Below are 13,256 nucleotides of genomic sequence, written 5' to 3' on the forward strand. Positions count from 1 at the left end.
GTTTTGTTTTTGTTTATTTTCTTGTTTGGTTTTGTGTCATTTCGTTTTGTTGTTGTTTTTTTCTGTATTGTTCCAGTTGTTTGTTTGGTTTTGTTTGGTCTTTTTTTTGTTTATATTTTGTTCCGTTTTTGTTTTGTTTTGTTTCTTGTTTGGTTTTGCTTTGAATTTTGATTGATTTAATTTCTTGTTTTTTGTTTGTTTCGTTTTCCTTTCCCAGTGCTGGAAGGGCATCTGCTGCATAAAACATGTGCTGGATAAGTTGGCGTTTCATTCCGCTGTGCTGACCTCGGTTTAATAAAGAGACTAAGTTGAAAACAAAATGAATAAATGAATGTTTTGTTTCCTTTTATTTCGGTTCATAATTTGTATTTTTCATTTGATGTTTTTTTTCCTAATAATTTAGTTTTGTCTTGTTTTTCTTTTCTTTTGTGTTTGTTTTTAAACAAATAAAACTAATGCATAGAAAAACAACAGATATTTATGCACGTACAATAGTAATAAAAGCAGTCAAACATTTTAGCTCTAATGTCAAAAAGTATTTACAATATTTAACTTAATTGCAAAACATGTTAAAATATTAGCTGAAAAACATATGCAGCGGAAAAGATAGGCTTCATGTTTGCATTTTCTAAAATTGGGCATAATTACAAACTTTAAATCAGATTACACCCTTAAAAACAAAAGTAGTTTATTGGCATCGATGATTACATGAAGTACTTTTAACATCTATAGAACCTGTTGTTAAACATTCTTCAGATTACTAAAACATTCTTTACACTAATTTAAAAAACATATTCAACCTTTCCTTGAATGTTTTATTTTTATAATTAGTAACATATTTTCATATTTGTGAAAAGAAGTAGATGTCTTGTTGTGTGTTTTTTTGTGGCAGTATTTGGATAATGAATAGTAAGGAGTAAAGCTGCGGTCACATTAGAGTTTAAGCATGCGATATTCTGTCGTGCGGCCCTGCGAAAAGAGATGGGATTAAACAAGCTTATTGGACATTTTTAAAAGCAAGCGATTGCTCCATGTTTTAAATATCTGTCCAGAGTTGTCATGTTTTGATCCTTGATTGTTCTCACGCTGTCAAGTGATGCGATTTCGCAGGTCAGAGTTTACCAAGCTTGAACTTTGCACCGTCGCAACCTGCGAAACTTGACGCATGACTCCGAGTTTCCGGTCTGACGCATTCGCGTGCATATAAATGGAAGTCTATGGGAGGAAAAGCCCAATGTGACCGCAGCTTAATAGAAAACTTCTTCTTCCTTTTTCCGTTGAATGTAAAAATCTTCTTGTCACACCCACGGCTTGTTCCTGCTCACCCAATCACTGCTCTCTCTCACAAACCACCTCTCTCCAATCCCGCAAACCATCACCAGCCTTCTAATCACCTGCACCTGTTCCGCGTTATCAAGGACATTATAAAGACCCACCTCATTCTTCCAGTTGTTACTTATGTGTCTTCGGATCCTTCACACTGATCAAGGGAAGTGATTACTCTCATTTGGTAGTGGTGGGCAAAGTGAGGCTTCATGAAACACTAAAACAGTCGAAGCAAATGTGTCGAAGTTTAGAAACCCCACTCTACAGTGACACTTAGTGGTCACTTTTAATGTATTGCGCTGGAATCGCTTCAGCAAAGAACAGTTGAGCAAATTGAGGTACTAAACCCCACTTTGTAGAGTTGAACATTCAAGTAATTTAGTGGAGCGGTGAGGGTTCCTGACCACCATGCAGGGAAAGTGGGTTCGAATCTATGATGATACAGCTATTTTGAAATGCTTAATATCAGTTTGAAATGCTTTGTTCTTGTATCGTTTTGTTTCAACATTGGTCTGACAACTGAAAAAACACTTAGTGAATAAATATGTCTTGTATTAGTCATAAAACAGGATTGCTGCTAGATCAGAAATGGATGTGGTTGGAAGTTTACACATATTATTTATTATAATTAAATTTTCGGTTTATTGTATTTTATTAACATCTACATAAAGCCAACCATCACATTACTGTAAAAATATTAATTGCTTAAAGTGTTTCAAAAATGATGCTAAATGGATGACTTATCCACAGCTGTCTCTTATCTAGACTAGACCATAAAACTGTAACATTATTAAAATACATTAAATCTTGATTTCCGAGAATTTGTACAAGTTGGGATTTGAACCCAAAGGCCATTTGAAGCCTAGTAACAACGTGCACATGCCTGGTTGACTAGGCTATATGAGACGTTAGTATTCACTGACCTTGTCAGCCAAAAGCCGATTCACAAGGTCTCGAAACACTTCTGAACTGATAGATGCTTTAAATCGCTTTAGTCACGGGACCAGGTGTTTCCGATCATGCGGTGTCTTCGAGATCCCGACACTGTGTCGAAACGTCAGTTTCACGTCAACCATCCCTATCATTTGGTGTTTCGAAGATCTGCCATTTACCTGATGAACTGTGTGTCTGTATACTCATCTGCTGATGATCCCAAGAACGAATTATATGTGAGATAACTAACACCAGATGATTACATTATGAGCTGTTGAAGATAAATAAATCCATAGTAAAAAATACATTATTTAAATGTTAGTACAAATAACAACCACAAATAAAACCTGGAAGTCATGATGTCTCAATAAAACTCTAGTCTTTTTATTTCAATTCATCTTCATGAACATTGAGTGATTCATCCTGCCAGTACAGTCAAGTGCTATTTACCTTTTAACAGCTCTGACACATCCTTACTTTAAGTGACTCCTTATGAATCAAACTGATAAAAGATAACTATTCTTGTCTTCCTTGTCTACCAGTGTGTAAAGAAGCCTCATTAGCTATATTAATAAATTAGCTGAAATGTGTTTATTGTTGCAATTGCTTGTAGCAACTGATTTATATTGATTAATTAGTTAAATGATATGGACATTAGTATAGAATTAATATTATATGGAGCGTGTCTGGCCAGTTTTGCTATGAGTTCATTGTACATAGACCTCGTAGTGTGTTATTATCTCTAACTCTTTCAGCAGAAATCATAGAGCAGAACCACAGATCATGGTCGAAAATGTGCGTCGTTTACTGTGTCTTGTGTCACCGCACATATTCAGGGAGTTAAGCTGCACATGTGTGCCCACAGAAGAGCATCAGCATCAGGCATCTGTTGAATCTTAACACTGCTGGAAGCACTGCATGACTGTGGCGTTTGAAGTTTATGGCTTCTCTGAGAGAGCAGAGGCGTTCTCCACTGGGATTTTATCATCAGAATGTGGATTCGGATCAGAGAAATGGCTGATGTTTTTGAATTTTAATGGACGAGAGGAAATGTATAAAGAGGATGAGATTTTGTGTGCATAAATTGATGCAGAGAAGATGCTATTTTAGATGGCAGGTCTCAGAGGTCATAATGAAGGTACAGAAGCTTTGCATGTTGTTTGTGGGAAATTTGGGGATTTTTTTTTTATTTTATTTGCAGCATCAAGCCTTCGGGAAGCTCATTTACTAAATGATTTCTGTAAATGAGCAAAAAAGTAGAGGATTTGTGTAATGCTAATCAATACTGCAGAAACTAAACATGTTTTTTGTTGTTTTTTGTTTGTTTTGTTTTTGTTTTTTTGTGCTTTTTGTCGTGCTTTGTTTTGATTTGTTGTTTAATTGTTTTCTGTATAGATTTCTTTTCTTGTTTTGCTTTTAGTTTTTGCTTTTACTAGTTTTTTCTGTCTTCTGTCTTTTTTTCTTGTTTGGTTTTGCTTTGTTCTGTTTAATTTAGTTTTAATTTATTTAGGTTTGTTTTTTGTTTCCTTTTGATATTTTTGTTTCAATTTCAGTTTGCTTGTGTTTTTTGATTTTTATTTTTTTGCTTTTGTTTCTGCTTTTGTTTTATTTTACGTTTTGTTTTTGTATTTTATGTTTTGAGTCTTGTTTTTATTGTGTGGTTTTGCTTTGTATTTAGTTTCTTGTCTTTTGTTTATTATTTCCTTTTAATGTCTATTGTTCCATTTTGTTTCATAATTTATTTATAATATTTCTTGTTTTGTTTCATTTTGTTTCCTATTTATTTTTGTTTTGTTTTGGTTTTGTTTTGGTTTTGCTTTGTTTTGTGTCTTGTTTTTTTCTTGTTTTTTTTTGGTTTTGCTTTGTTTTTTCCTTTTGTTTTTGTTTCGTTTCTTGTTTTTTTTAATTGTTTTTTGTTTAGTTGTGCTTTGTATAATGTTTTTGCTTTGTTTGTTTTTTTTTCTTTTTTGATTATTTTTGTTTCCTATTTAGTTTGTCTTTTATTTTTGTTTTGTTTAGTTTCCTTTTTGTGTTTTGTTTTTCTTTTTGTTTCAGATTTTTTTATTTGTTTCGTTTCTTGTTTTTTTAATTGTTTTTTGTTTAGTTGTGCTTTGTATAATGTTTTTGCTTTGTTTGTTTTTTTTTCCTTTTTTGATTATTTTTGTTTCCTATTTAGTTTGTCTTTTATTTTTGTTTTGTTTAGTTTCCTTTTTGTGTTTTGTTTTTTCTTTTTGTTTTGGATTTTTTATTTGTTTCGTTTCTTTTTTTTTTTTTTTTTTTTGTGTTTAGTTTTATGTTTTGTATAATGGCTTTGCTTTATTTTTTTGTTTATTGTTTTCTTTTATTTAATGTTTATTGTTTCTTTTTGTTTCATAATTTGTTTCTATTATTTCTTGTTTTGTTTAACTTTGTCTTGTTTTATGTTTTTCTTTGTTTTTTTATATTTTGTTTCTTCTTTTGTTTTTTTGTTTTGTTGTGTTTTCTTGTTTTTCTTTGTTTTTTCATGTTTGGTTTTGCTTTAATTTATTTTCTTTTTTTTCTTGTTTCCTTTTTTTTGGTTTTTTAAATGTATTTCTATCATTTCTTGTTTTGTTTAACTTTGTTTCCTTATTTTTGTCTTGTTTTATGTTTTTCTTTGTTGTTTTATATTTTGTTTCTTCTTTTGTTTTTTGTTTTCTTGTGTTTTCTTGTTTTTCTTTGTTTTGGGTTGTTATTGTTTGTTTTGGGTTGTTATTGTTTGTCTTTTTTCATGTTTGGTTTTGCTTTAAGTTATTTTCTTTCTTTTTTTCTTGTTTACTTTTTTTTGGTTTTTTAAATGTATTTCTATTATTTCTTGTTTTGTTTAATTTTGTTTCCTTTTTAGTTTTTTGTGTATTTTTTGTTTCATGTTTTTTTTTTTTTTTTTTTTTTTCAGGTTTTGTTTTGTGTGAAATAAAACTCAATTTAATTTCTAGAAAACAACACCAAATAATTATTCTGAAACATCTGTTGCAATGGTAGCATGTATGTTATCCTGAACAGATGTATTGAAATCTGTTCCTTAATGTTAATGTTAAAAAATATATAACTCACTCAATTTTCACCCTGAAATTGGTGCGAACAGGTCTTTTTAGGCTTGACTTTTTATAACATTTAAGACGTTGGAAGACTGAAACCATGCCTCCAACAATATTTACTCTGTTTTAAAACCCACTGTGTCTCTTTCACAGGGTAAAAGCAAAGAAAGGGGTGAATCTCCTCAGCACCAAGTCAAGGAGTAACCAGTGGAGGGTTGAATGGGACATGCAGTCCGGAGCCAAACACTCCATCGCCACCGTTGAAGCCAGCAAGATCAAAGGAGTGTCTGGGTAAGTCAGCCTCATGCTTTTGTACACTGATCTAGGAACAGCTACCCTAGTGGCGAACAAAGTAGTGCACATTAAATGGCAATCTGGTTTCTGATCAGCGGTGGAAGGAGAACCTACACTTTCATGGATGAATCATCACATTCACCCACTCCAACATCTGCTAGTTAATCCAGATAACATTTAACTAAAACAGAATCCCGTCTGCTCAGTTAAGACCTTTGTTCAAGGATGTTACTGTCTAATTGGAGAGGCTTACATTCAATGGAACGTTTGTTGTCAAATTAATTAGTACTTCCTGTGTGTTCATTTATGCTAAATTGTTTTTGTGGGGCTTTTCGACAGAAACTTCTCACAGAGTCTGTAGCCATAAATACATAAAGATACAGGATTTATGTTCAGACTGTGCTTTGGAGTCAATCCTGAAGAAATTAAATAAAGAAATTAAATAAAAGATAAATGCTTGTTCCTTATAGGTCTTTGTTTTACCTTATTAGCAACCTGACAAACCTTATATTAAATCCCACTTTATACTTTATAAGTTATTGTCTGTTAGGTTGTATTCATGCAACAATAAAATCTCAAAATTCAGTTTTTTTTTTTTTAGAATATCAACTTTTTTGTCTCAATGTTCAGATTTTATTTTATATTCATTTTTTTTTACTATTGAAAGTTTTTCCCCCCTCAGAATTGCAATTCTGAGTTTGTTTTGTCTCAGAATTATGAATGTCTTACTTTTGTTCTGAAAATTGTAACTTTTTATCCCTCAATTAATTTTTGTATGACCACATTTAAATTTCTCATTTCTGACTTTTTGTCTTCAGAACTTTACATTTAAGCTCAGACTTCAGATTTTTCTATAAGGTTTAGAGTTTGTATCTAAGAGTTGCAGGTTTTTACAGTTTTAAGTTTGAATGTTTTTCTTTAGAACAGAATTTCTGTTAGAAGATTTTCTCTCAAATTCTGACCTTTTTTTTTTTCCTGAGAATTGTACATATTTGTCACAATTCAGGGCTTTTTGCTTTCAACTTAAAGTTCTGACTTTTTTCCAAGAATTGTAACATTATTTTCTCAAATTCTGACATTTCTCCTCAGAATTCCAACCTTTTGTCTCACAGTTCTGTTTTCTTTTCTTCCATAATTGCAAGTTTTTTACATTATAAGTGAGATTTGTTTTTTTCTCAGAATTGCACCTGTTTATGTATTAGTACATTTATTGTTATTTTCTAACACTTTATTTCTCACAGTTCAAGTTAATTTCTTAAAATTCAGAATTGTATCTTAGAATTTTACAGTTTTACAGAGTTTGCACAATTTTTGATATATATATATATATATATATATATATACACACAGTTAAAGTCAGAATTATTAAACCCCCCGGATTTATTACCCCCCTGTTTATTTTTTTCCTCAATTTCTGTTTAACGGAGAGAATACTTTTTTCAACACATTTCTAAACATAATAGTTTTAATAACTCATTTCTAATAAGTGATTTATTCTATCTTTGCCATGATGACAGCAAGTAATTTTTTACTAGATAATTTTTAGACGCTTCTATGCAGCTTAAAGTGACATTTAAAGGCTTTACTAGGTAATTAGGTTATCTAGGCAGGTTAGGGTAATTAGGCAAGTTATTGTATAATGATGGTTTGTTCTATAGACTATCGAGAAAAAAAAAATAGCTTGAAGGGGCTAATAATTTTGACCTTAAAATGGTGTATAAATATTTTAAAACTGCTTTTATTCTAGCCTAAATTAAACAAATATCACTATTATATATTTTTTTCAGAAATAATAAATCAAAAAAATGTTTTTCCTTAAAAAAAGAAAATAATAAAAATAAAGATAACTAACCTGCCAATGGTGTAAAGAGAAAAATAATATGTTTGTACCCCATTTTATTTAGCTAGTTATTTAGCAGTTTATTTAATTAGCAATTATTTTTTTTTTTTGCATTTTGTATTTTTTTTATAATCGTCAGTATTTTAATACATTAGCACATACAAATACAGTCTCAGCTATACAGTAGGAAATATTGGGAAATACAATTATTATATTTTTCTTTATATTTATTATTTCTGACTTTTTGTTTTGTTTTTGTTTTTTACAGAATTGCAACTTTTTCGCAGTTGGCATTTTTCAGTTGTACCTTTTTTTCTCAGAATAAATGTTTACTTTTTGATGTTCAGGACAGCTAAACGTTTTTGTTATTGATTTTTTTTTTTATCCCACGATAAACCAGGCTTCCATATGTGCATCCATTATCTTCTATTTAACTGCTAACAGAGATATTTTTGTTTGGTACAGTATATTTATCATTCACATTTTTGTTGTAGAACACCTTCGCTGCTATCAAGGTGGGATATAAATAATTGAGAGAATTACAATATATACAGTTATTCACCTTCCTATTTTTTATTATTTTTTATTATTTTCAAAAAAATTTTAAATGATGTTTAACAGAGCGTGGACTTTTTTACAGTATGTCTGATAATATTTTTTTTCTTCTGGAGAAAGTCTGATTTGTTTAATTTCAGCTAGAATAAAAGCAGTTTTGTTAAACCATTATAAAGAATATCAATCAATATTATTAGCCCCCTTTAAGAAATATTTTTTTATTGAATTGTCTAGTCTACAGAACAAACCATCATTGTACAATGACTTGCCTAATTACCCTAATTTGGTTAACTAACCTAGTTAAGTCTTTAAAATGCACTTTAAGCTGAATACTTGCATCCTGAAAAATATCTAGTAAAATATTATGTACTTTCAACATAGTTATTAAATTAAGTTAAGAAATGTGTTAAACATATTTCCTTTAAATAAAAATTGAAAGATTTGCAGGAGGCTAATAATTCTGACTTCAACTGTACATTATTAATATGTGTGTGAACATAATAAATCCATAGTAAAAAATACATTATTTAAATGTTAGTACAAATAACAACCACAAATAAAACCTGAAAGTCATGATGTCTCAATAAAACTCTAGTCTTTTTATTTCAATTCATCTTCAGGAACATTGAGTGATTCATCCTGCCAGTACAGTCAAGTGCTATTTACCTTTTATCAGCCGGGTTAGGATGCAGTGATTGAGTGTTGGCACAGAGATTAGCAGCGAGGTCATCTGAATTAAACATCATGCTATTTTCTTCATGTTTCTAAGCCTCTTAGTCTTGGTCTTTTTTTGCCCTTTGTATTTAGTGAACCCTGGCAAAATCATTTTTCTCATTCGGCCGAACATGTGAAGGGACCGTGTCATTCGCCTGCCGTTTTACTGGAAGTACAGTTTGCTTCCAGGAAAACTGTACTTTCGCAGGAATACTGAACACTTTACTGACATGACGTGTGTTCTGACAGCTGCCACAGTGTGTGTGTTTTATCCAAGTGTGCCGCAAGCCTGCGTTTGAGTGAAGGTCTCGGCCGTTAGATCGCCCCCTGGGGGCTGGCTGCAGTACAAGTCATAAAGCCCGCCTCCTCCGTGTTAATGAAAGAGACTTGAGCCCAAATAAAAAAAAAATTATTACACTTGCAATAAAATGTCCCGAAAGATGGTTCTGGTGGATTAAGGCACTGGTTATTGTGCTAAAATAGGTGCAGATCTTCATTTTTGTAAACAGTTTGTTTTTAGCAGTAATTTAATGCTGGGCGTGTCATCGTGATTGACAGCTGTGATTGACAGTTTCTCAAAGCAGCGCGTCTGAGCTTCGGCAGGAGACTGAAGTGTTATTATTCGATTTCTGTGTTATTTTACCATGACAAAATGAGTTCAGCAGTAAACTATAGTTTCTGTCATACATGATCCTGGTGGAACACTGTTTATTCGCTAAGTTCAGGGCTTTTTTCGGGCTTTATTAGTTTGCTGATACACGCCCAACCACCCAGATAGCAAAACACAGTTCCGGCTAGATTCTCGCCTGCCGGAGACTTATCCCTTAGAGCTCAGACTGACTACCTCTGCTGGACCTACTCCGGATGCCTGGACTCACTGCCCGATTCCAGCCCGAGTCAATCGAGCCAGATGCGGCGGCCGAGCGAGCCGGCGCTGCCGCATGCGAGCCGGAATCAGCCCGCGACGCCGCGAGTAGGTTATGCGCTGCGGTCCGGAGCTGGCGCGATTGAATATATAAAACCCTCATATTTGTTAACGTTATTAAATCCATTTGTGTTGATATGACAGCAAACGCATGCTGAGAAGTTCGGGGGGCGTGGTTGATTTTACATAAAGCGTTTGGTTGGAAGCTCGACTCCGCTCATTTTCGCGGCTCCTCCTCTGGCTCCATCAGACAGTCCTTCTGCGCATGTCAAGGCTCCAATTTCAGCAGTCTTTTGCGACAGTTTGTGCCCGTCAAGCAGGCGTTTTGCCCTCAAGGCGTTCAATGGGAAAAAGGGCTGTCGCGTCGTCCATATTTTTTACAGTCATTGGTTTTATCGCTTTAGAGCTTAAAGACATGTCTGTCTGTCTGTCTGTCTCTCTGTCTGTCTGTCTCTCTAAAACTGTAAAATTACAAAAGAGTATTATTATTAACTGTCTGGGTGTTGTTGTTGTTGTTTTTTTGTGTGTGTGTGTGTTTTTTTTTTTTTTTTGCAACAATTTTTATTCCCCCTTGGAAACTAATCTGAGACTAGAGCATCCTTTACAAATGTTTGAATAAGCTTGGAATTATCTATTTTTTTTAAAGATTAGCAACTATTTATCTTTATTCATCCTATTATTTATTATTTTTTTTTTTGTGATTTATTCTTTACAGTTATAAAATGTGACTGAAAAGCTCAGAAGTGTGAATTCCCCTCACAGCTCAGACTTTTTTCAATTTAACCTTTTCTTTGAACTGTTCAGGATTGCGTATAGTATATAATGCAAGAAATAACATAAAAAATAAATTAATTAATAAGTAAATAAATATTATTCATTAAAAATATTTTTTTTATTATTACTTATTTTTATTATTTGAATTTGTTATTTTTTATTAATTAAACTATATAAATCATAATTGTGATTGCATATATGTATGTTTTTTTTGTGATACAAGTCATATGCTACCGGCACATTATAAGTCAAAAATAAATAAAAACAAAACTAAAAGAATTCATTTAATATGTTACAATTTTAGATTTAAAATTTGTATAAAATCATATATTGTTCATTAATTTTCTATTCGGCTGAGTCCCTTTATTAATCTGGGGTCGCCACAGCAGAATGTACCGTCAACTTATCCAGCAAATGTTTTACGCAGAGGATGCCCTTCCAGCTGCAACCCATCTCATTCACTCATTCACAACGGACAATTTAGCCTACCCAATTCACCTGTACAGCATGTCTTTGGACTGTGGGGGAAACCGGAGTACCCAGAGGAGACCATGCTAACTCCACACAGAAATGCCAACAGACCTTTTTGTGCCAGCGAGTCTGTTGAAGTCAGATTTATTAGCCCGCCTTTGTTTTTTTTTTTGTTTTTTGGTTTTGGTTTTATTTACCAAATGATGGTTTACAAAGCAATTAAATTTTCACAGTTTGTCTGATAATATTTTTTTTTTTCTTAAGGAGAAAGTCTTTAATTAATTTCGGCTAGAATAAAAGCAGTTTTTATTTTTTTTAAACGATTTTAAGGTCAAAATTAATAGCCCCTCAAAGTTATTTGTTCCCCCAATAGTCTACAGAACAAACCATGGTTATACAATAACTAGACTAATTACCCTAATATATATATATATATATATATATATATATATATATTACACATACATACACACACACACACACACACATACATGCATACATACATACATACTTATATATATAAATATGTCATTTACTTTGCGACCAATTTGTTGTACTGTCTGATGCTCACAAAAAATAGATAAATAAAAGTTCCTTTTTCATGGAACAGAAGTCTGAAAGTTTTCCCATAAAACTTATCACAGTTTATTTGTGTGCGGCAACAATCTCTGAAATGTTGTCAAGTGCCAATGTGACACCAAACTGTTGAGGAAGGTGTTACTTGTTATTTTTAATGCGAGCTTAACCAGCTTTGCACTCTTCAGCCCAATGAACAAAAGAATTACTGCTTGTTTCAGACAGATTCACAGATTAACTCATCTCTTTGTTTCGGAGAAAATATATATATCTGGGTTTTGTGTTGTAACAAACTAATGCCTGCATGAGCTTGTTGTCTGGGGAGATTAATATTTTTCAGCAAGTTGATTCTGTTTCCTTAAATAGATTTTCTGTTAGCAAAGCTCATTCTGTCCACAGTGTACAGCTCTCGAAAATTTCTATAAACTTACATATTCTGACTATATTCCTTATTTTTTTTCTATTAGCATCCTGACAATCTTTTTATTATGTCCTATTTTACATCATACCAGTTGTCTGTTTTATTCATGTCACAGAATAAAATCTCAAAATTCAGGTTTTTGCTTTTTTAGAATTGCAACTTTTTTGTTTGTGTTTAGACATTCTTATTGATAATCTACTCATTGTGTCTAGACATAATATTCTCAGAATTTGTGTTATATTTTTATTTTAAAACAATCTTTTTATTATGTCCCAAACTTTTTAAAGTATTAGCCTAACTCTGAGTATTGTGAGTTTATGTATATCTTACCATTTCTCACATTACAGATTTATAGTCTTTTTTTTTTTTTTTCTGGGAATTGCAATTTTTTTTTTTTTTTTTTACAGTTTAGATTTTTATGTTTTTTTTTTACTTATACCTACTTATTTATTGTGAGTTTCTTTTTTGTTTGCATCTTTTTATCTCGCAATTCAAATTATTTTCTTCAGATTTTTATTTTTTCAGCAAGTCGATTCTGTTTCCTTATGTAGATTTTCTGTAAGCAAGGCTCGTTCTGTCCATGGTTTACATCTCTCTTCTTATACTTGCAAATATATTTAAACTTGCTTATTCTGACCATATTCCTTTTTATTTTGTCCCACTTTATCAATTGTCTGTTTTATTTATGTCTCTGTATAAAATCTCAATTCAGGTTTTTGTTTTTTAGAATTGCAACTTATCTCAGTGTTCAGATATTCTTCTCAGTATTCTTGTCTAGACACACAATATTCTTTAAGTTTCTCTCATTATACAGACTTTTTTCCTCAGTATTGCAGCTTTTTGTGTTAAAATTCAGCTTTTTATTTTGTTTATTGAGGGGAGAGCAGAGACAAAAGTACTGTAAAGAGGCTGTACGGGTGCTGATATTACTTAAATATATTTTACTTAAAAAAAATAAATAAATAAAATTCCCAGTATTTAAAGTTGTGAATTGCATTATGGGACTTTTTTTGAAGTTGAAAATTCAGCTCTATAGTTTAAAAGTGACTTTTGATGACGTTTTAGTTGTTTGAAATAATGTAATGTGTAAAGGCCTGTGCACACTGAGACGTTTTTTGCTCGCGTTTTCCGTTGACGTTTAAAGCCTCGTGACTAAATAAAGAGCGTCAGTGTGATCGTGCACACCAATGCGCAAAACGCCAGGCGCAAAAGCGCAATTAAAAAAAAAACGCCTCATGCTCGTTTTTTGTTTTGACGCGCCACGTTTAAACCTTCTCTAATCAGGTTGGCACTTTTGTTCACGTGCACAGAGCTGCTGAAGTTACAGTAAACAGCACTTGGAGATGCTCAAGTGCAAAACTGTCAATGCGA

At 32.2% G+C, this 13,256-nt stretch overlaps 1 protein-coding gene across 16 annotated transcripts in view; it reads left to right on the top strand.

Moving 5' to 3' along the window:
* Positions 1-13,256, top strand: part of tmem132e (transmembrane protein 132E) — a 1,079,249-nt gene that overhangs the window by 979,201 nt on the left and 86,792 nt on the right. For all 16 annotated transcript variants that reach the window (XR_015490395.1, XR_015490396.1, XR_015490397.1 and 13 more), the window contains 1 exon segment: positions 5,469-5,606. Coding sequence is in view for 13 of the 16 variants with exons in the window: in XM_087252404.1 (XP_087108530.1) it covers positions 5,469-5,606 (138 nt within the window). In the remaining 3 variants the exon portion in view is untranslated.

Source organism: Danio rerio, chromosome 5 (assembly GCF_052040795.2).
Source record: "Danio rerio strain M-AB ecotype USA chromosome 5, GRCz13ab, whole genome shotgun sequence".
Lineage (NCBI taxonomy): Eukaryota > Metazoa > Chordata > Actinopteri > Cypriniformes > Danionidae > Danio > Danio rerio.